This window comes from Liolophura sinensis, chromosome 11 (assembly GCF_032854445.1).
Source record: "Liolophura sinensis isolate JHLJ2023 chromosome 11, CUHK_Ljap_v2, whole genome shotgun sequence".
In the NCBI taxonomy this organism is placed as follows: Eukaryota; Metazoa; Mollusca; class Polyplacophora; order Chitonida; family Chitonidae; genus Liolophura; species Liolophura sinensis.
Window position 1 is genome coordinate 27,768,950 of NC_088305.1, and position 24,622 is coordinate 27,793,571.

Consider the following 24,622-nt stretch of genomic DNA (forward strand, 5'->3'; position numbering starts at 1 on the left):
CAGGTCCAATTTTTTCAGGTGGCAGTTGCTTGTTACTTAATTTATTTATTTATTTATTTCATGAGTGTCTTATGCCATACTCAAATAGATTTAAGTCTTGAAACCAGAAATAAAGTATTGTAAATACATAAATCAGTCACCCAGTCATTTATTTATTTTAATGGTGTTTTACGCTGTACTCTAGAATATTTTACTCATACATCAGCCGGCAGTATTATGGTGGAAGGAACCAGGCAGAGCCCACGACCACTTGCAGGTTGCTGAGAGACCTTCCCACGTACAGCCAGAGAGGAAGCCAGCATGAGCTGGACTTGAACTCCCAGCGAGCTTGTAATTTGAATCGAAGGTGAAAAAGTGGGCTCATGCGCCTGGAAGTTAATCAGATTAGACTGTATGGGGAAATGTTGCGAGTTTGTCACATGATTGTGTCAGCAAGCTTGTAACAGGCTTGTGAAATTCTGTAAGTCGGATCTAAAAATAAAGTTTTCTGGAAGCATTCCACAAGCAAACCATAACCAGACTTGAGACTCACTACAGGATTGTGAGGAAGGAACACTTAGATTAATTACTACATCCATCTGCATATATGTCCAGCTGCATATATGTCCCGCTACATATGTCCCACTACATATATGTCCATCTGCATATATGTCCCGCTACATATGTCCCACTACATATATGTCCATCTGCATATATGTCCTGCTACATATGTCCCACTACATATATGTCCATCTGCATATATGTCCCGCTACATATGTCCCACTACATATATGTCCCGCTACATATATTTCCATCTTCATATATGTCCAGCTACATATATGTCCATCTGCATATATGTCCAGCTGCATATATGTCCCACTACATGTCCCACTACATATATGTCCAGCTGCATATATGTCCAGCTACAAGTCAAAATTTCAATTAATTTATAACAAAAACAAAACAGAGAACTGATTAGATTTAAGTGACATTTATTTACAAATATTGAACATTACAAAGGACTTGTAAGAGTTACACTTCAATGTACAGCTGCTTTGAACAATACTAACAGAAAGAGTTATCTCCCCTCTCCAAGCCTGATTGACAAGAAGAACATGGCTTTCAGGAAGGACGTTCGAACTCTCTTTACAAGGTGCGTACGATATGAAAACAAATGTGAGGCCAATATAAGAGTTCATGTAACAACCCTTTTCAAATGTAATTAAATTTTATATTAAAGTTTGATGTATCATGAAACAAAAATTAAAGGTTGATCGCATAATGAATTAAGCACTAAGCTGTATCATATTAGTTTTCACCAGTCAAGCCATTCTGAGACACCACTAAATGTTTGAAGCCATAAAATTATTTGTTACATGTACAGCTTATTTACAAAACTGACACATCACTTAATGGAAATTCATCTAAATGTTCAAACTAAAGCAGCCAAGCATTTATTGTTTTTAGTGCAACGGTCATTCAGAAATATTTCACACTCAGTGTTGTGAGGACCACTGTCGGCCTTAGGGGGTACACCAAGCCCAAATTTACATACAAAATTTTAAAACTTACTATGAATTTCAACAAGCATGATCAATTAATTTCAAAAACATTAAACTTAAGTGTAGGTTTATTTATTTTTTTTTTTTTGACAACCAACATCCCATCTGGAGTGAAAATGTTTATTTTACAGCAAGTAAAATGACTGTAGATGAAAAGATTTCCACGCTGAGAATATCCAATTTAAAAATGTGATCATTCAACGTAATGTCCTTTAAGGACAAAGGACATTCCTAAATACAGAGCTACTAGAAACTGAACAGGTTTGTGTGAACATATATTTGTGTGAACAGCTCAAACTAACTCACATTTGAATTGTTTAAGCTTCAAATCTGGTGAATCTGGGAGAATTTAAAAGCACACCCCACAATGTTTTGATGAGTTGGTACAAGATTTAAGAGGACTACAAAATGTCTACAAACCTTGAATCTAAACGAACATGACAAGTAAATAAGATGTTTAAAAAATCAATAATTTTAATATGTCCTCTTTTTTTATTTGAACATCAACTATGCAAAAGGTTCTTTTCCTGAATGGTGACAAGCAGAATGATACTTTCAAATGTCCACTGAATTTTAACCAGAAAGATATCCCACAAATGTGAACCAAAGTTCATCTTACTTGCTTGTATCCCAGTAATCTAAAGCTAACCAAGACAGATTTTGGGGGTTTTTTTTTTTGTTCTTTGGTACGTCTCATATACCTAACACAAGAACAACCTAAAAGTGTTTTCGCTTCCTGTTGAGCCTTTACATAGATAAAACATGCACACAAAATGTGAAGATCTCAAGAGGCTTTTGGAAAATGGCCACTTTTCAAGTAACAGTGATAATACAGAAAAGATCTGCGGTAAAAGCTGTAATTTCATCACAGTACATAATCAAGCTCGTATCGGACATACTGGTTCTTGACATCGTTGAGGATTCTGGGATAGCTGGGAATCATGCCGTCCTGGGCGCCTATATACACTGTGTTGTAAACCTTCCAGTAAACATCTCGCACTTTCCTTGCCGGGTGAAACAAACCCTGAAACAACAACAACCGTGCTATATTGTAAACGGGAATAATATTTGCTAATGGTGACAGCTTCAAGGTATAGTTTAGTCATGGTCTTGTTCACAGAAGATGGATGAATTTGTGTTTAATGCCGTTCAAGAATTTCTAACTTCGGTAAACTGACCCATTCCCCCAGAAAAGTTAACAAAATCCTCAGACATACAAAAAGTGAAATAAAGAAAAGCCTTTTCAGTCTGATATGCTGACAGCAATAAATAGTCTAAGCACCAAACAAACCAATTTGCACACTGACCAAACTCGTGTGTCCGCTACATCACGGACAAGTCCCATTCCTGCATCTGGTCAAAGTTTCTATTTTTAGTATGTGTGTGTCCGAGCCCTATGTCCTAATGCATGCGGGGATAGTGCATGCAGCACTTTTGACCCAACATGCTCCAGCATAACAGTTAGAATGCACAGACCTACAGTAGCACGAAAATCCAGTCTAAGGATGGTATACTTGACCGACCTCTTTGTGTGTCAATAATTTTGGGAAAATGCTTTTAAAAATGACAAGAAATCAACATATTATGTGCGAGATGATGTGCCCTAATAGGTCAGAAAAGTCAATCAGGGGTGCGCATGTCTAGTGCGCGAAAACGATCGCTTCGTGTGTAAAATGTCAAAACAAGATATCATGGAATTACCCCTCATATACGACACAGAGTCAGATGAAAATTGTTCACAAGACCGCTTAGCTGTCGGCGAATGTATTTCACCTGACTTTTGCCCACAACATGCAAGTTTTCGCACGTATTTTCGTTCTCCTGGCTTACTTATCGAAAATCTCTGAGACTGATACAACACAGGAATTTTACTATGGACATCATGAATTACACTTTATCAAAAGACTCAAAACTGAAGGGGGAATACCACCCTTTCAGGTTTATAAGTGAGTGAGTGCTTGGGGTTTAACGTCGTACTTTTCAGTCCTATGATGACAAAGGAGTCCTCAGAGTGCATGTAATGTGCTTCCTTGTTGCAGGACGGATTTCCACCGCTCTTTTATCTAGTGCTGCTTCACTGAGATGATTTACCGAAGGCATGTAAGCTGTCCTTTCGAGCCATTATACTGATACAAGTCAACCAGTCACTGGACTATCCTCTTCATGCCAAGCAAGGAAGTTACAACTTCCTTTTCTTAGACGTGACTAAACCAAGGATTGACCCGGGATCTACTGTCTCCCGAAGTGGACGCCCTCCCAACTTTGCTATCAGGGCCGGTTTCAGGTTTATTGGTAGGACACCACCCATCTTCGCCAGGTACCTGACAATGCTCCAGACAAGGTGGAGGAAACCGTCCACCTTTTACAGGTACCTGACAATGCTCCAGACCAGGTGGAGGAAACCACCCACCTTTGCCAGGTACCTCACAATGCTCCATACAAGGTCAGGTCTGTGGTTGGTTTTTCCACCACCTTTGCCAGGTACCTTGAACTCTGGTATTAAGAGTAATTAGGTAAAGTGGGTATGGAATGCTGTGTAAATCATTACCTGTAATGTATACTGTAAAATCTTGTGGGGGCCGGTGCCCACTCTGATACCCTCTATACTGCCCATGAAGGCCTGTACCACGTGGGGTGACGTCTCAAAGATGTTAGGCCAGACATGGTTCAGCAAGTGAGTGAGGGCATCTTCGCAGCCAAACCCAAACACCCCCAGGGCCATGTGCTGGATGGCCGTCATGCCAGTCTGACGATGGACCAGGTCTCTGGAAAATTCAACAGGGAAAAGGGATGAACAAGTGCTAATGTGCAACAGGTGCAACATACTGCAAAAAGTTGATGTTTTGTGCACCCCGGTACCTCATTAAGTGACATGCCCATGTGTAAGCATAGCTCATGTTAAAAATCTGATCGAAGGAGCGATCAACAGAAAAACACAGAGCGATTATTAGAGCTACTCCTTGCAGCTAACAAGTACAGAATTGATTATTCAAGGTACTCATTGTAGAGACTTCAATGCTAGCAACTAGGGAGGACTTGAGTGAGACTGGGCCAAGAACTAGTCAGCCTCGAGTCTCAGTTGACCCCCTAACATATTTGGTACCAGGCGACACTCATACTGAAAGGGTCTTTAAATCACAAATACAAACATAACAATATGACTTAAATGATTGCAGTCAGTATGAATATCATACTCAAGAATTTGTCACTTGCACATTACAGGTCAATTTTATCGCTGCAAAAAATGATTTGGGCAAACCACCCACCTTTGGCAAGTTACTGACAAATTTACCTACGTAAATTGAGACTGGGCCAAGGACTAGTCAGCCTTGAGTCTCCGCTGACCCCACGTAAAGTGATGGAGGACGAGACTGGGCTTGAACTCACACCGACACTCACCTATCCATTAACGCATCCTCCAGAAGAGGTGTCACAGCGTAGATGTAATCTTTTCCCATCTCCCCGATGTACTCAAACATGAACGACAGAGACTTCAGCACACCATTCTGAACGTTCAACTCGGGTACTCTGTACTCGTTCATCAGGCCGGGCAGCACTGTGAACGGAGAGCAGGTCTCAGCGACGATCGCTATAGCAACCGTCGTGCACACTCGGTTCTGTCTCTCCTGCACCTTCAGATTGTTCAACAGGGTGGCCAGCACGTCATGAGGACTACAATCAAACAGACATAACTTTATTTATGTAATTCTGTAATTAAGAAATGTCCTTACATTTGCAATTAAGTTATGAAATGACTCATCAAAAGCCATATTATTTATTCACCTGATCGATGATTTACCCAGTACCCAAGAAATGTTTCTTTAAGTGTGAACTTACCCAATAGCTTTGGCAATGTATCCAAATGTATTGACTGTAGCTCTCCGAATGGCCTTCTTGTGGGCTTTCAGCAACTCCAGCAGCTCAAAACAGATTCGCATCCATTCTCGTGCCGACACAAACTCCGCCCCTCTGTCGGCTATTCGACCAACAAGATCAATGCAGTTCTCTTGCACCTTTTCGTGTCTGGAAGAAAATAGATATGACTAAAAACAACAGACGCATTAAAATCCAAATTCACATACTTTCTCTTTACCATGAAAATACTATGCTAGTTATTAGATCTTAATTTGGCCTGTGAAAAAGCCCTGTCAGAAACACATAAGGGCCTTAAAATGATACCTTTGATGTCTATAGTGAAGTTTTGGGAAAAGAAATTATTTAAAATTCACAAAAAAATGGATAAATCAATCAGACTCAAGCAAAATGTGTCACTTGAAACTTGCTTAAAGGTGACATGAAATGTTTTTTAATTTAAGAGCAAAACGATGCAAATACAGTACCTAATTTTGAGTATTCAGGTGTTTCTTAAATAAATCATTTTTTTTTTTTGCAAGACAGAAGTAAGGATTCATATGCACAAAAATTCTTTAACGGCTGACCCCTATGACACAGCATAGTTATACATGTCGTTGATGGATCATAATGATACATATTAATAATACTTTCAAGCCAGTTTGCAAATCACCCCTAACAAAGCCAGTTTGCAAGTCACCCTTAACAAAGCCAGCTGGCAAATCACCCCTAACAAAGCCAGTTTGCAACTCACCCCTAACAAAGCCTGTTTGCAACTCACCACTAACAAAGCCAGATTGCAAACTCACCCCTAACAAAGCCAGCTTGCAAATCACCCCTAACAAAGCCAGTTTGCAACTCACCCCTAACAACGCCAGTTTGCAACTCACCCCTAACAAATCCCATTTGCAACTAAAGCCAGTTTGCAACTCACCCCTAACAAAGTCAGACTGCAAACTCACCCCTAACAAAGCCAGCTTGCAAATCACCCCTAACATAGCCAGTTTGCAACTCACCCCTAACAAAGCCAGTTTGCAACTCACCCCTAACAAACCCGTTTGAAATCACCCCTAACAAAGCCAGTTTGCAACTCACCCCTAACAAAACCCGTTTGCAACTAAAGCCAGTTTGCAAATCACCCCTAACAAAGTCAGTCTGCAAATCACCCCTAACAAAGCCTGTCATTCACTAATTTGCTCAAATTCAAAATGAGAAAAGCAATCGTTAACATAACAGGGTGCAAATAAGCTAATGTGTGTGCCATTATTTGATGCACTCCTCTCAGATTTCCCTTAAAACACTACATGCTTTCAACGCTGTCTTATGTGCTGGCAATCCTATTTGTCTTTATTCTCTAGATCTCATTATTATCATGCATTGGATATTTATCCTAAATTACTATAAATTTCGTCAACGACTAACCTGCCCATTTTCACTGATTCTGAGAGTTCTGCTGAGTTTAGAAACTTATTTTGAGGATTGTCCGGAACATGGTATGATATTCTACTGGAAAATTTCAGTACCAAAAATAACATTTTGTGACATTTTAGGTCATTTAGGGTATTTTAATTTTATTTGTTAGGCAATGTAAAGCCAAAACATAGCAAACAATGTTGTGTGTGAGATACGATACTGAAGTCTCTCTACATTGCTTCGTGTGTGAACGCCTCGAGGAAAAACAATGTTGTTACAAAAGGAACAATTTACCTTCAATCAAGAAAAATATTATGTATTTAACACCGAATCCAATGAACAGATTGTAGACGAACACTTCGGAGACTGACCTGTTTTTGAGAATTGGTGTCAGGCGTGGGAGCAGATCTTTGATGGGAGGCGTCATCTTGGTCATGCCGATCACATTGACGATACCCTTAAGGGCACCTAGGATGCTGCCCAGTACCTCCGGGTACTCCTCTCCTAGGTACTCATACAGTACCACACCCAAGTGACCCATCAGCTTCTCCTGAGAGGGGAATCAGTAAGGAGAGAAGGTTAGAGGGCTGTATAAAGATAGCAGATTGATATTTCTGAGGGAAAATTTAAGCAGGTAGATTCGCAGGTAAAGGGTTACTACTTTACCTAGCACAATTATATGTATCAATACAAATGCTCATTAAATGCTCCATCTTAAATGCTCTATTCTCCAACTATTAAGACACTGTCAAATGAAAATTTCTTTTTTCTAGAAATATAGGAATTATCTGAAATTTTCATCAAATGTATGAAGAAATAGAAGGATCTGAAAAATATACGAAAGGGTTTACTCTTCATCCGATGTACGTGTAAATCACATTCCTTTTATTATTGTTGCTTTATGACATTCTCAAAACTTTTTCACTTATACACTGGCAGTTAGTAGATCACGGCTGGTGCAAATCAAAGAGCTCAGAGTAAACCTTGGCTCAAGTAACTGAGAAACTTAGCATGTGAGATGTCATATCGGTGGAAGGAAATTCATCAGAAGGAACTTAATGCAAGACTACACAAGAGAATACAATCCAATAATTGCTACCACTGAATTGCTACCACTGAATTTCTTAATTTGATTTTGGAGACAAAGCTACATGGTTGGATTGGCCAATTTTTTGAGCTATAATTTAATCAGTCTACACAGAATAATGCCTTCAGAATATGCTTAAATAAACACCTTGCAAACATGTGAAATAAAGGTTGGAGAATTTAAGTAGATTAGTTCTCAACAACACAGGAACTACACAACACCTGGATCCACGACCATGCACGTTTAACTTACCTCTTGGCAGGTCTTCATCACGATAGCTATCCTGGAGATCAGATCAGCTGCCTGCTGACGCACTTTTGCAGACTTATTGTTGAGACGCCAGAGGATGGTACCACAGATCTGAGGGAGGTACGGCTTGACGCGCTTCCCAAGAGCGTTCACCACTGTACCAAACCCATTCAACATCACCACATCCTGCAAAACAGTAGAAGCTATCATCAGTAACGGACAACATCACATTCTAGATGATACAAAGTGCACTGATTAGCTGTTTGGGTATATACATTAACACACATCATCACATTCTAGATGATACAAGGTGCACTGATTAGCTGTTTGGGTATATACATTAACACACATCATCACATTCTAGATGATACAAGGTGCACTGATTAGCTGTTTGGGTATATACATTAACATACATCATCACATTCTAGATGATACAAGGTGTACTGATTAGCTGTTTGGGTATATACATTAACACACATCACATTCTAGATGATACAAGGTGCACTGATTAGCTGTTTGGGTATATACATTAACACACATCACATTCTAGATGATACAAGGTGCACTGATTAGCTGTTTGGGTATATACATTAACACACATCATCACATTCTAGATGATACAAGGTGCACTGATTAGCTGTTTGGGTATATACATTAACACACATCACATTCTACATGGTAGAAGGTGCACGGTTTAGCTGTTTGAGAATATACGTTTACATATATCACCACATCCAATAACACACAAGGTGTAATGAGTAGGCAATACATCATTAAAGATATGTTTGATGGTCGTACCCTGCCCTCCCCTCCCCATTATGAAGTATATATTGGGATTCTGATCAGGTTATTTTTGTTTGATTAATTTTCTCTCCACATTAATTTGTTTAAAAATACCTATCTTTTTCATTAGCAAGCACAAAAAAATTTCCCACGGACACATTTATTTCTGTTAGAGTTCGGTTATGCCCTACAAAAACTTTTTTTAGGAAGGCTTAGCTGTTACAGCATATACCTTTACATAAACATTCACTACAACATCACTGGAATGTAAACATTTCGAAATGGTGATGGTGCACAATAAAAACTCTCTATGCACTAGATCCTTTCCGAACAGACTGACCTCTGTGGTCTGTTCCTGGAAAGCGTACAATATGCCGTCGATCAGCTGTTCCTCTAGCCGCGAGTCCACATCAGCAGCACCCAGGTTACCCAGGATCTTCTCTATCGTCTCCATCACCATCTTCCTGTACTGTTCAGCCTCATCCTTTAGGTCGTCCACCACACGCCCAATAATCTCGGCCGCACCCACCTTGTTGCCGATCTCCACAGTCGTGTCCACAAGCTGTTGAACAGTTATACATGTTTTATGGTATGGCACTGCTTTCATTATATCTAAGAATGTCAGCATTCATCAAAATTTTATTTATCGCAACTGAGGTCAGGCTCATGAAACCAAACGGAGATCAGAGGAACTATGTCACCTTAACAGTAACGTGACTCAAGTATCTTGCGTTTATTGCGGATATACAAGCAGGAGCTGCCATTCAGAAATATGTTTGTGCCAACATCACCATGTTTTTGCCAAAAGGTGCATTGAGATACTTCTGATATAGGTCTCCTTAAACTGGGATGGCCACAAGAGACGAGAATTCTATTCATCTTTAAGGGGAGAATTTTAAAGTGAGTTTAGAAGGTAGGAGGATATCCTACTGGAAAAAGTACTATAGGAGTATGTCATACCTGTCTAAAAATGCACTATTTTGACTGAAATCGGACGTGATTTCGAGTAATTGTACAAACTACGCACCTGTCTGTAGTTCCTTCTGTCCAGGGCCATCCTCTGGTTCCAGAAGTGTTTGAAGAACGGAGGCAGGATCTCGTCTTTAATGTACTGAGGCTCTACACCATCTGTGGCACAACACTGCTTCACTACCTGCAGACAGAGACAGTAGTATTGATTCACTGCTCATAACCTCCTCGTTAGAATTATCTGGAGGATTCCTTTATATGTTTGTAAATATCCTGATCCTATACATATCAATATTTCACTTAAGAACCACTAGCTGAGTAATATTTTCTTCACAATTTTCTGTGTCTTCTCATCATGAGACTGGAACTTCAGAAACTGGAGCGAATGTTTCTTCTTCCATGTTCGCGATTCTAAATGACTGATCTCACTCAGAAGCCAGACTGATCTGACTCAGAAACCTGACTGACCTGGCTCATGAGCCAGACTAATCTGACTCAGAAACCAGGCTGATCTAATCTGACTCATAAGCCAGACTAATCTGACTCAGAAACCAGGCTGATCTGATCAGACTCAGAAACCAGACTGATCTGACTCAGAAACCAGGCCGATCTGACACAGAAACCAGACTGATCTGACTCAAAAACCAGACTGATCTGACTCAGAAACCTGACTGATTTGATCTGACTCAGAAACCAGGCTGATCCGACTCAGAAACCAGGCTAATCTGACTCACCTTGAGTACAATTTTCTTCATCTCTTCATCAGGGGACTGGAACTCTCGGATCAGGATCAGCATGACCTCACGGGTGTAGTAATTAGCATATTCTGCATCCATCAGTGGGATCAGGTAACCAATCGCTTTCAAGAAAGCTGCCAAACCCTGAAGAAGAAATATGGTGTTTAGTAATACGCTAAAAGTACTGAAAACATAGAAGAAAAAACTGGAAAACATGATGTTTGGTTGTCATCAACAAGACACTTTGGTAATAAACAAATATTTAAAATAAACAAACATATGTAACGAACAGTTGTGATTAACATTTGTAATAAACAAACATTTGTGATAAACAAATATTTGTAATAAACAATCAGTAAAAACCTTAAATCAGGCACTAGTTTAAATCTTGAAATAATCTTTCATGTGCACAAGATATACCTACATACACTACATATTTTACTAAGTTACTTCTTTCAGTAAAAACACTCATTGTTTTTTTTGGGGTCTTATGACTGTGTATACAGACTTACTTTTCCTCTATGTTGACGAATACCCTTCCAGAGGGGTTTGAGGACGCTGTCAAAGGACTCAATCCCGTAGGGCGTGGCCGCCTCGGCCAGAGCAGCCAGGGCCAGAGCTGTGATTGTACGCACCTTCTGCTGTTCATCTACAAGTCCTACAACCCGACACATACAAACAGTTATAGGAATTCACAACAGTGAATGGTGGAGAAAGTACGCTTGGAAAATCCTAATGTGCACTGCTTCCTCTATTTTCACTTCAGTGGTAAAATCATGAAACAGTGCCTTTGTCCAATTAATTCAAAAAAAAAGGAAATAATGCCAAAATGATAACTTTGATTTTTTCACAGTGCAGGAGGAAACAGAGCAGAATTTGGTATTTATTTATTTGATTGGTGTTTTATGCTGTACTCAAGAATATTTCATTTATACAACGGCAGCCAACATCACGATGTGAGGAAACCAGGCAGAGCCCAGGGGAAACTCACGACACCTGACAATCTCCACATCTCAAGAGGAAGTACCAGAGAACCCTTTAGATAGCTTGGCCAACAAATTATTGAGTATGTGCAAGGCAGCTTCTAACTGGGCCAGACAGTCATTGTGTTCAAGCAAGGGATCCTCCTGTCCATAATCTGGCCTAACTGGAATCTGCCTTACAATGGCAGCATCTTCTCCTTCAGAGTATCAAGAGGCTGAGTATGGGGAGAAGGGTTCAGGCTGTTATCCAGGCACACGTCGGATACACCCGATACTGACGTAAAACGCTTTAAGAGATACCAAATGACGTTTATATTGAATAATTTCAACCACTGCTTCAAGGCTGCTGACTCCATAACCATACTTGTACAGCCTTTGTTTCCAATCAAAACCAGTGATGATGGAAATGCATGTGTTATCATTAGAACACATGGATTTCAATCATTAGTCAAAGAGTCACACAGTTCACAACCAATCACATTTATACTCTTTAAATACAAAAGAACATTAAGTTATTTGTGTAGATTTAACCAACACTGATCAGAGCTACTCACCATATGCACAGTACTCAATACTCACAGATTAACAGTAATTTCCATAGGTGTGAAAATTTAGGCAACTTATTAAACCACAAGGGCAGACAACTCAGTAAACGACCTACCATGTTCGATAATCTCTACCAGGTTTCTCAGATGTGGCAGAATGGCACAGCCCATGAGAATGGCGATCTGCTGCACAATCTTGATCCCAGTGTGACGAGCCTGCCATGATTTCTTACTGCGACACACAGCCTTTAGGAAGGGCAGGAGGGAGGGGATTCCTAGGGCCGAGGCGACTACAGCAAACGCTCGGGCGGTCGTGTTACGCACATACTCGTCCATGTTGTCAATATCAGGCCTCATTGTGGAGATCATGGTAGCTAGACCAGCAGCCTGCACGAAAACAAAAAACAACGATCTTCATGTAACATTACACGCATTAGCACTAACCAATGTTTGCCACTGTTATGATATGACTACTGATGTTAACAGCATTGAAAAGGATTAAGAAATCTGACAAGTCATTCAAGAGCAAACGAATATTATAAGTATTAATTCAGACAACAGTTTGGGATATTTTCACTTTCTTCTACGCTGTCTAATTAAAAGATTCGTGATAAATTCAACCTCTCCTATATCCCTATCTCCTGTTTCATTTATTTATTTATTTGATTGGTGTTTTACGCTGTCAGGAGTTCATACAAGTCATTTTTCCACATACCGACCATCACTTTCTGGATGAAATTGATTTTTTGTTTTGTTTTGACTAATTCTTTGAGATAATAAAATTGAATATTTTGGTACCTAACTATCCTTCACTGATTAAAGTAATTACCATTGCCTTTATATAAACTCAAGCTGGCCGCCTCGTTGGTACTGCAAACTGACAATTTGCCCACACTGAGAAGTTATCGTTACATGTATTTCACGATACTGGTCTAATGAAGACCTGACCAGAAAGCTTATAACACCAGTCTAGACTCACTGGAACTCACGACATAAGTAATTAGGCCTGGCCTTGACATCACAGAATGGTCACGAAATTACCACATGGGGGTATTAACTATAATGATCTTTAAAAAGAGATTCAGAGAAGTAATACACTGCTACTTTATGTATCAATGAATTGTCAATTCGTCCACAACGAATATGGTTGGATCTCAACGGCCTGAAGTCTTTTCTGGCACCCAACTAGGTGTTCAGTCTTTGAACAAAAAACATGCTTTATTAGCGAATCGATGTCCCTGGTAAATGTTTATATCTGGCTGATAACGTTTTTATTTCGCTGCTTTAAGCCTTTTATCAAACTTCAGACTCCCGAAAACGAAACCTGGAGGCAAACTAAGTGCTTGCCTTAAAACAAGCTGAAGATATCAGCACCACCTAACATCAGGGGAAGGAAAACCAGTCAGAACGTGTGCCCTCATATACAGTCACTCGCGCTACGCTAATGTCAAAAACAGAACGATCAGAAGCCGAATTTGGTCAAATTATTTGTGAGGACTGATTTGGTAGAGACCAAAGAAGCTTACTATGTGTCATGTTTGAAGTCATGTGCCACTCCCCTTCCAAAAATTACCTTCTTAAATCTAATCAACTGCAGAGTTATGCAGATTATGTACAGAGATAACTTGTAACTGAAACAGGTTGCTGTGCGAAACTTTGAATACATTCAAATTGAAATGCAAAATTTTAAATATTTCTTCCCAAAAACAACCTCAAATTGAATAAATATAACCATTTATTGAGACTACTTCTATGAGCTCCTGGCCGTACTCAAGAATATTTCACTTATAAGACAGCAGCCAGCATTATGATGGGAGGAAACCAGGCAGAGAGGGGAAACCCACGACCACACACAGGTTGCTGACAGACGGAGAAGCCAACATGTGCTGGACTTGAACTCAGAGTGATGGCATTGGTAGGAGGCTCCTTGGTCACTGAGCCATCCTGGAGTACTAACCACCTCCGCCACAGAGGCCCTACAACACTCTTACTACCTTCCCATATACATACCTTAGCCAAATTGGAGATGATTTCTCGGCCTTCCACTCTGGCATAGTAATCCTCGTCAATCAGCAGAGGTTCAATAACAACCAGGATTTTGTGGACGTACGGACGCACCAAGTCATCCAGCTTGTACAGGATACGATCAATAACCTTCACCAACAGATGGCGCTCCTGGTCCTCCAGGGTAGGGGACATAAGCAAGGGTAGGATCTGGTTGAAGAGTGGACCAGCCCCGAATTCCCGAGCTTTGTCCGTGATCTGTCGCAGTGCAGCCTGAAGTTGAAAAAAAATACAAAAAACATGTTATCTCACTTTCTTAAAGCATAAAATTGGTTTCTATTTTCATCCCGTACCAGATATGCACAGTCCTCCATGAGATTTTTTTACTGCCACTCATCAAACCGGATATATACATAACATTACAAGATGGAAGAACCAATTCATAGAATGGTCCAAGTGTGAGCCTCACTTAACGTCCATAAATATCAGAACTACTTCCATGGGCGTTGCTTGGAAGGTCAACCAATTAGTTGAAAAAGGTTAGAAAATCTGACAAGCCATACTTCACCAAGTAGATACAAAGTAGATAACTAGTAATGAAACAGGCAAAAATGAGCATTTTTGGAACTAACATTTCTAGGAAATAACTAACTAGGAAAAGTTTTCTGTGAGGCTTGATTAATTTCTTATAAGAACAACTGCAGTTTTGGCATCAATTTTAAGTACATTATTACAGACCAAACTTTAGGTGAAATACATTACTCCCATGAAAACTGAACTAGAAACTTCTCATGACACCCAAATAATGACGCTTTTACCTTTCTCATCGGTGGTGTTCCATTCTTAATTTTTAGCAGCAGCTTCATGATCTTTCTCTCTTTCTGTTCTTCTGCAGACAATGACTCCTCATCCACATCAACCTGCGTGGATGGGGCAAAAAACACACAACTGTTAGAAAAGAGAAACTAACAACTTGGAAACTTGGGTGTTTTACAGTATACAACCCCCTAGTTGATCATTTTCTTTTTCCGGTTTTCTTTTTGTTTATTTGAATGGTATTTACATTACACTTTGACAATGTATTAAATCTTGAGTACTTTTTATTTTACATACTTTTAAACGTAAACATTTTTAAATTTAAATAGTTTTAAATTTTAAAAACCCAAAAGCTGTGAATGTTTATATATAGAAAGTTTTTGACTTATTGATGGTCTTGACTGACATAAAAAAAAAATACCACAAACTGTGTGGAAAAAAGGTTAACATCTTAACCTGTAAAATAAGAAAACATGCATTTTAAGACTGTCACTGAATATCTCACCAGTAGTTTATCAAAGTACTGCATATCATCGGGTTTCATCATGGGTAGGTTCCCCTTGGGCTGCATGTCCACCATCTGTACTTTGTTGTCTGGGGTCTGCATACGAAAGCCCATGGGCGTGCCTGCCATAGGGGTAGGTGTGGCAATCAGTTTACGCCCTGGGGTTCTTATAGGGACATAGCCTGCCGGGGGTTGTAAGACCTAGTAAATACAAACGTGACAATGTAATGGATGTCGGACTGACTTCAGAATTGAACATGCACTAAAATATGTATCTTCAATGAACTAAAATTCAAGATACAACAATACACAAACACATTAAATTTACCAGAAACTTTTACAGACAGCACTGCCCAGGTACGAAAACTTCATGACTACTTCCTCAAACCTGTTCACAAAATGTGCTAACAGTCTCCTTTATAAATGAATAGTGCAATGACATGGCATGCACCATATTTGTTGTTTGTTTACTTTTGTTTTTTCCAAGAATTGTTTTAATCTGCAGTGGGATCTATCAAAGAGTATTAATTCTTAACATTTAAAGGGATACAGGATCGTCACCAACTGGCTGGTGTGAGAGAAAGGCTAGTCTAGGTTACACCTAGGCTAAATTTTATGTATAGCACACTGGATTCCCAAATACAAAGGCAATAGACTTTAACTTATGAAATCCTATCTCCACTGTCAGCCAATCAGATTTTGTAGCAGTGTAAAGTAAGATCAGGCCACACCAATTTAAATTTTCGTTTTACAGGCAGGATGAATCTTTTTTCAATGTCGTCGGAGGGTGCAAAAATAACAATAAAACTGAAGCATCATCTGATCTGTGGGAAATGTTTCTTTCCCGTTGAAGACATATATTTACAAAATTGGAAGGTTCATAAAAAATGGAAAATCATGAAGACTGGCAAAAATAAAAAGACAGATTTTCAATTTTATTTTAATTCCATTCTTGGGTTTTTCAGTCTTTCCTTTGCCGGTAAAACACAAAATAAAATTGTTGTCACCTATCTTGCATAAATAGTTGGTAAAATATCACTTTTAAACTTGCATACATGGCAATATCTATCTCACAAATAAAGTCTAAAGAAACCTTATAGCCTGTTGGGAAGAGGGAGTCTAGTTCCTCGTCTGACAGTGGCCTGTTTCTCTCATCAATCTCTCTCTGCCAGGTGAATGCCTGCAACTGTTCCGGTGTCATGGACATCAGGTGACCAGGAGTAGGAGTCGCCATTGCCATGGCTTTCTGTCCAGTAGGTGTCACTCCACTAGGTGTCATCCCACTGGGCGTGGACCCACCTGGTGTTAGCCCTCCGGGAGTCATTCCGCTCGGGGTCATACTTCCAGGGGTCATACTGGGGGTCATGGCACTTGGGGTCATGGCACTCGGAGTTAAGCCTCCAGGAGTTGCCTGGCCTGGGGTCTCATCCCATCTGGATCGCCGCTTGCTTGCACCTGCGGTGGGCGTGTCTTGTATCAGGTCACCCCCACGGTCAGTTTTCGGTGTTTCTGCCCAGCCGCCTCCCCCAGGAGTACTGTGACCGGGTGTGGCATGTGCAGGAGTTTCTGGAAAATACATACAACATCATTAACATTCTAACGATTCCAGGCTATTACATGCTCTTTAACAGCCTTTCAAAATTATAAATTAAAATTTTCTTGTACTCTCTAGCACATTAGATGCCAAAAAGCTCATTCTTAGAGAGTGCACACCTGACTTGTTTGAAAAGTGCTTGTCACATACCTCTCTGTACAAGTTATAGTTCTCACAGTATAATTTTCTCACCTCTCTCTGTTTTTGGCGTTTCGTCCCACCGGTTTCTACGGGCACTGGGTGTGACCTGCGTATCACGACCAGGTGTGACGGCGCCTGGTGTCGCATGGCCAGGGGTAGCATCCCACATCCGTGTACTGGCCCCTGGTGTAGCGCCTGGCGTCTCCGAACCTTTCGCTTTCCCTGGGGTTTCATCCCACCTTGTGTTTGAGGGGGTAGCAGACTCGGCAACATCCCAACTTGATGTTTTCTTCTTGGCAGGCTGGTCATCGGCGAGCTGGTCCCATCGTCGGCGTTTGGATGCTTGTTTGGCAGAAGCATCTCCTGCGGCTGAGTTTACTGTATGCAGATCACCCGATTTTGCTTTCTCTACCATCTGCTGCTGCAGAGATTTCTGTTCAAAAAGCAAACACACATAAATGAGAAAACAAGAACTACAAAGAGCCAAAGACAACATTACACAAAGCTGTCCACATAGACAACACCGAAAACTGTACTTAAAATCCTTCTTTTTTTTCCCCATGAAAGCCGGCATCGGTATATGTGATGAGAAAAAAAAAAATTAGCATTGGCCATAGGTTCTTGGTATTATCCCGTATCAGACAAAACACTGCGCTTTTCATTTGGCGTCCAAAGTCTGCTGAGTTGGTTATCTCCCTTTGTTGGGTTCCAACAGTGGTCACATCGCTGAAGTGATTCACCTTTACATCGGTCTTCTGCTCTGAATTGATGGGTTTTTGCGGATAAATTCGTTACATGGTGACTCACTGATAGGATGCGCAAATATATGGTGTCACTTATCCTCATATTGGGTGAGGTGTCAATATGAGGATTACTGACACCGTATATTTGTGTATCCTATCACTGTGTCACCATGTAACTAATAGAACCACGCCTGACAGATGCTCATTAAAAACATTTCTGCTATTCAAAAGTTCACTAGAGCTTTGCCCATTGCATACCTGCTCTTGGGAAACCCTCTGTTCTTTAAGGATATCTCCATATGTCCTCAGCTTAGGATCCGGTGTTTTGCCACCTGCAAAATATAAAGAAAAGGTCACGACACGAAGCCGTGACGGATAAAAATCTTTGAGTATACAAAATCACTTCGTTTTATCAAGATGTATCAGTTTGTTCTGGTCTTGTACACCGAGTTATATCGTGCATATTAAGTAGAAAAAATCGTGTACATTTGCAGGTATGACGAGGAATCTCCTGATGTTGTACACAGCACAATCTTCAAAAATTCAAATTTTTGTAAAAAAAAAAAAGATATTCTTTCTGAATATGTAGAATCACCCATACCTGAATACATATGCTGCAGTATTAACATTGGTGACTGGCACACTAGCTTTCAACAGATACATTTCCAAGTCAGCCCAGCATCAGTCATACAGGTACAACAGTTCTTCACCAATTTTTAACTTTCTACACTTTTCAATTGCAGGTAATCGTTAATTTATTCCTGTACCACCACCCCCCCTACCCCCCACCCCCACCATCACCAAGATATTAAGCTAACTGAGTGCATGTGTACAACATCTGCTTCATCCTCATCAGCTTTTTTTTTTCTCGCAGATGAAGTTCTACACCACGACTGTTTCACATTCAAGCAACAAAACGAAAAGATATTCGTAGACTGAATTATGGTTGATGTTAACAATACCAAAGCCAAATCTGGTACCGAGCTTGATCAATGTTTGATTGACCAAGATGTTTACTTGATTTGGTTACTGTTTGAGGCCAAGATTGAAAAGACGTTCATATATCACCTTAAAGCTTTTAGAACTATGCATTACCATTAACCTAAGGCAGACACTGGTTCAAGCAGAAAAGATATTGTATAATTTTCTCCGACACTTCTGAAAGAAAATATTCGTCATGTTCAAATGACACGAAGCATTTTTTGTGGGCCATTCACTGAGTGCAAGATGACGGCTTTTTGCAGGCTGTGGCAGTTACTGCAAATTTCTGCTGATTAATTCTTTTCTTTTTTTTTTTGGTCTCAAGTTCAGTCATGAAGAGACTGGTAGTGGCAAGTAGAAATTCATCTGCGACACCATTGTGTTTTTTTGTGTATTGAAACAATGCGTATATTCACAAAATGACAGCACAGTGTTGGTTGTTGTTGTTATACGTACGCACTGGTCACATGTTGTCATGGCAACGTCTCATCTCTGACAAACGTCACCTAAAATAAGTCTGTAGATCAGTGTAAATCTGGACACTTAACTAATACCTACACCACACACGCACGCACGCACAATCATTAACAAACCCTGAAGTTACTGATTTCTCTTTACAAAGCATGCATCTGTTTAAAACAGCCAAAATTTTCCAACCTCATCTTTCAGAACAACTTCAAAACAAAACCAGAGATTCAGTATCATTTGTATTAAAACCATCCTAATACTGATTCAAGAGTTATGCAATGATAAACAAACATTACTTTTTTTTTTCTTTTTTTTAAATCTTCTAAACGTAAAAACATCATAAATTTCACAATCCATTTTAAGCTGGCAATTTTGAGCCGATAGTCTACCCGATGTAGTGACAGTTGAAACAACAACAACGCTACAAAAGCGTGTTGGCCTGGCTCACTTGTTGATGGGAATGGTCCATGCTAGAAAGGAAAGTTATACACCATTAGTATTGTTCCGCCAGTTGACCATCGTATGGCACCGCTCTACGAGCAGCACTGTTCCCCCTTTAATGGTAAATTCAACAAAAGCTCGGACCTATCCCACTAATTAGCCCTACGCTTATAGAATCATTATCAAACACCACACAATCCAGATGTACAGATGTTTATGGAGTTTCTCTGAAAATGCTCTTGAAATACAAAAATGCAAGTGAAAACCAGGGTGTCCCACATCAAACTGGCTTTGTCAAAGCAAAAAAAAGACATAAATTTGTTATTAAGTAATCAAGCATGTGGGATTGAATTTTGGAATTTACCTTATTGCCAAGCCAAATAAGCATGTACCGGTATGTATCTCTTAACAATTGTCACCATATACCATGCCAAACGACCTATATCTCCAACATATAAGAGACAAAGTGTCAGAATTGATTTTAAAGCATGTGTAAAGCAAAGAACTGTTTCACTGTTTTTCCTCATTTCAAAGCATCACTCATTTGTAATGAATTTTTTTTTGTTGAACTTGTAAGTAAGTGAGATGATTTTAATATCATTTTGTCCGAAACAAACCACTATCATGAGAATACTATGATATCCTAGATGTGCTGGATTTTTAGACCTGTCCTTTAAAAGAAGTCATCAACAATTCAGACACATGTGGTCTGGTAGCGGGCAACATAGCAGGAATCAACTTTTATGACCAATTGCCCCAGGGGCGACCACTGAAAAATCCCACATGCCCATGGGCAACCATGACACATGTGGCTAGAGACTGGAGGAAATTAACAACCCTGAGCATGAGGATGTATGCTAATTTTGATGGAGATCTTCTCTGAAACTTCTGTCTACTAAACAGATTTTGTAACTAGCTTTGATGATCAACCGTTCTCTACATAGTCAATTTACTAAGTGATAAAAACATACAATAACCATAAAATACACCTCACATATATAACAAAATCTTAAACGTCAAATCTACAGAAAATGTGAAGACATAGAAAATGTACTAACCGTCAGCGAATGGATCATATCTTTCAGGGGAGATAATCATCTGTCTGCGGCGAGCGCGGTACTCATCTTCTCTGTCAGAGATTCTCTGAGGTCGTCTGTCAGCCAGCGGATCATAATCCTGAAACACACAAAAGTAAGGCCTTAATGGAAAAGTTACTGGTGCTCCCACTGGTTTAAAGGAGATGTTTAATAGACACTACAATAAATATTACACATATCTTTTAACTACAAGTAAACCAACTGTTCTCTAATGTCCCCCTCTTACCTTGTCATTTGCTGTGTCATTAAGGAAGTTCAAAGGGGCCGTGTACTTCGATCCCTTGGGTAAAGCGGTGGGGTAATCATCTTCGTCCTGGTGTGGAAAAAAAAGAATCTCCTTTATGTGATTTTCCTGACTTGCACATAAACATTTCTTACAGATATGGTAACATGCTTCACATGTACAAGCATGTCACTTAGAGATCACAGTAAAAGCATTTAGTTATCATTCACTCAAGGGTTGTTCTCATTTGGTCTAGAAGATAAGCACGTTTGGTAGAAGTCAAGACTCTCATGGTATTGGCACATATGATATGATTGTGAATTGAGGTTTATAGACAAGTAGCTATGAACCTGAGACTGGCAGTCTAAACAACCAAAGTTTTATAGTGAACTGCTGCTAATTTTGGGTCCTTGATAAGAAATGATCAAGAAACCACGAAGTAGATGGCCAGTGTCGAATCTTCTTTTCATAATCAGCTAATACATGTATCCCATCTGAATAGTCATTGGTTCCTTGGTTTTATTTTTACCGTCCTCACAAAATTGCTTTACCAGCGATAGACAGAAGAGCAGAAGTGTGACCCCTACACCTCTCAGGTGAGGTATAATCAATTCAGCTCTCATACCCCAAACAAGTTACCTGTCACTCAGGAAAATTTTTTTTCTAAACAGTAGTACTCACTTCCTGCTCCTCTGTGGCAGCGATTGAGGTGACATATCCGGCAAACTTGCTGGAAGAACCTCCATAAATGTCCGTGTCATAGTGACCTTCTGCTCCTAGACCAACACGATCCACGCCATTTTCACCGTCAGCACCTTGACCTCCCTGCTCCTTCAATCCTGCTCGCCGAGCTTGGATATTTCGAACCTCGGCTTCTATGTCTGAAATACCATCAAATCACCTATTTGTTCAGGATTGCATCAAAACTACACCCACAAACACATGACAAATTTTTGGTAACAAGAGTATCGCTAAAGTACAACTATTTAGATGAGCAGAAATTTTTTCTTTCAAATAAACATTCTTTCTGAAGTCAGATGACCACATTATCAAGCAGTATTGTTTTGAAAATTATGATTACATTATAGCTGCAGCTGTGTGAATGATTAGAGCTGATCTTGTGTAAGTCGAGTCATTGAAGTTCTATTTATTTATCTGATTGTGTTTTACGCCCTACTCAGGAATATTTCACTTATACGGCGGCGACCAGCGTTATGGTGGGAGGAAACCAAGCAAAGCCCGGGGGAAACCCACAACCACTTACAGGTTGCTGGCAGACCTTCCCAACAACGGCCTGAGAGAAAGCCAGCATGAGCTGGACTTGAACTCACAGCGACCACACAGGTGAGAGGCTCCTTGGTCACTGCACCATGCTGTCGTGCTTACCCTCTCGGCCACGGAGGCCCCTCATGAAAAAGCTACATGTACTTCAGTCCTAAGATAAACCAGGAAGAAACAGTAAAATGATATGAAGGATACCCTATGAAACAGAGCTAACACCATGGTTAAAAAATATTTACAATGAATAACGCTATTTAAGCCCAAAAAGTGAAGAGTTCTCCAAAACAAAACTTTCGTCAGTTTCCGTAAAATTTTCCTGATGTGACACGATAATATTCCTTATGTGACGATGAATCAGGCAGATATGATGTTGAGTAAGGCAGTTATGCTGGAATGACGTCAGGTCTTCACCCTGAAGTAGTTCTTTGAAGAGTTGGCTTTACACAATGAATATCTGAGAGGTGGGTGAGTGACAAACACAAGGCAGCACCCTAGCCGTCTACACACTGGCTACAGGGCTTTCCAGATACAGATACCTATGAATTTGCCATTTTACTCACGCTGTCACATTTTACTCGTGCAGAAATGGTGAAGAAAACATTGCCTATTATAAGTCTTATAAACCAAGTTTTGACGACAACCACAATTGACGTATGTTGCACGGATTGTTCTGTTGTCTAACGAACATTTATCATAATTTCCAGCTATTATCAGCCTTAATTCCGAGTAAGCATTATGGAAAAGGGACTTTTCTGGGTGGCAACTGTGGATCGAAAAATGGGCAGTCGCATGGTAAATTTTTGAGGGTGTGTATACAAAGAAATGCGAAGTTTGTGGTGGGCTAGATCTCAACTAATACATCGTAGGTGATTCCGTCGCAACGACATGCAAACACTCATCGAAATGGAAATTTGGGGGGGGGGGGGGGGGCTATGGTGGACAGAAAACAGGGCATGGTTAATTTGTCACGGGATATATGCAAAAGAAATGCGCAGTCTGCAGGAGGCTATATCATGACTAATATATATGGCAATGAGGTGCAAACATTCATCAAAACGAAAATTTTTAGGGGCTAGTGTGGATCGAAAAGGGGCATGATTACTTTTTTTTTGGGGGGGGGGGGGGGTAAATACAAAAAATGTGCAATCTGTGGGGCAGCTATACCACGACTAATATACAGTGGGTGATTCTGTCTCAACGATGTGCACACATTCATCGAAATGGAAATTTTTGGGGGCTAATGTGGAGAGAATATCACGATTAACGTGCAGATGTTTGCTCTTGCATGTACAGAAAGTTAACAGCAAATGCCTAAGGCTTCTCACCTACATTCTGACTGGCCACAAGACAAGTATGCAAGTACACACAGAGATTTTTAATTCGTATCCACGTGTGCTTTTCAAAGTTAATTCCTTGTATGGAAAGAAAACACACAGTCTTCAGCATATATACACCATGCTCCTACACCGGTTTCCTCCTCTTCCTTAGGGCGCCATACAATAAACAATACCAGGCAGAACTAGTCGATAAAAACAAGGTGTCATTCTATAACACAAGACTGCCATGCGATAACGCTCTTTCATGAAATGTAACCATCGGCAGTTACAATTTAGAGCTGTTTGTATGCGACTCAACCGCCCAAAACGAAAATGAGTTAAGCAGTGCACAGCTTAACAGGACAGTAATCTCAATATGTTTTCATGACAAAACAGGACACAAATATTGTTTTGTAACCCTTTGATGAGATCCATTGGCTCCTTTAATTTTCAACGCTTGTCGCTTGTCCAGAAAGGATATACAAAGCAAACTTCCAAGAATTCTTGTCTCTGTGCGCAATTTCATACGCCGGACACCTGACATGGCCTGGACGAAAATAAAAACATTGTGATTTTAACACAGCGTCGCACTCTTATTACAAGCCATAGATGTATTGCGCACGGGCGATGTATAGAGATGGATCTTCAGTCTGTAATTTTTGCTGTACAAGCCTTAAGTTATAGCACAGTGTGAAAATATTCAAGCACGTTTACCTTCATGCGTTCTTGCTGGCGCAGCCATTTTCTCATTATTCGTTCGTGGACGAAGTGCACGTACGGTATACGAATTTAAAATTCTTCAATTTTTCGGTTATTTATCCAGACTTATGACCTTAAAATCGAAAAAAAGACT

At 40.0% G+C, this 24,622-nt stretch overlaps 1 protein-coding gene across 1 annotated transcript; it reads right to left on the reverse strand.

Moving 5' to 3' along the window:
- Positions 1-954: 954 nt before the first annotated feature.
- Positions 955-24,597, reverse strand: LOC135477404 (splicing factor 3B subunit 1-like). Its single transcript, XM_064757477.1, has 21 exons — positions 24,484-24,597; positions 21,854-22,053; positions 21,176-21,262; positions 20,911-21,028; positions 18,221-18,294; positions 17,271-17,652; positions 16,578-17,050; positions 15,485-15,685; positions 14,982-15,083; positions 14,170-14,436; positions 12,276-12,546; positions 11,144-11,289; positions 10,629-10,775; positions 9,953-10,078; positions 9,266-9,487; positions 8,146-8,328; positions 7,178-7,356; positions 5,379-5,564; positions 4,941-5,213; positions 4,090-4,306; positions 955-2,565 (listed from the first exon to the last, which is right to left on the reverse strand). Exons 1-21 carry the CDS (start codon positions 24,509-24,511, stop codon positions 2,407-2,409), a joined length of 4,041 nt encoding a protein of 1,346 aa, XP_064613547.1. The 5' UTR covers positions 24,512-24,597; the 3' UTR covers positions 955-2,406.
- Positions 24,598-24,622: the final 25 nt, after the last annotated feature.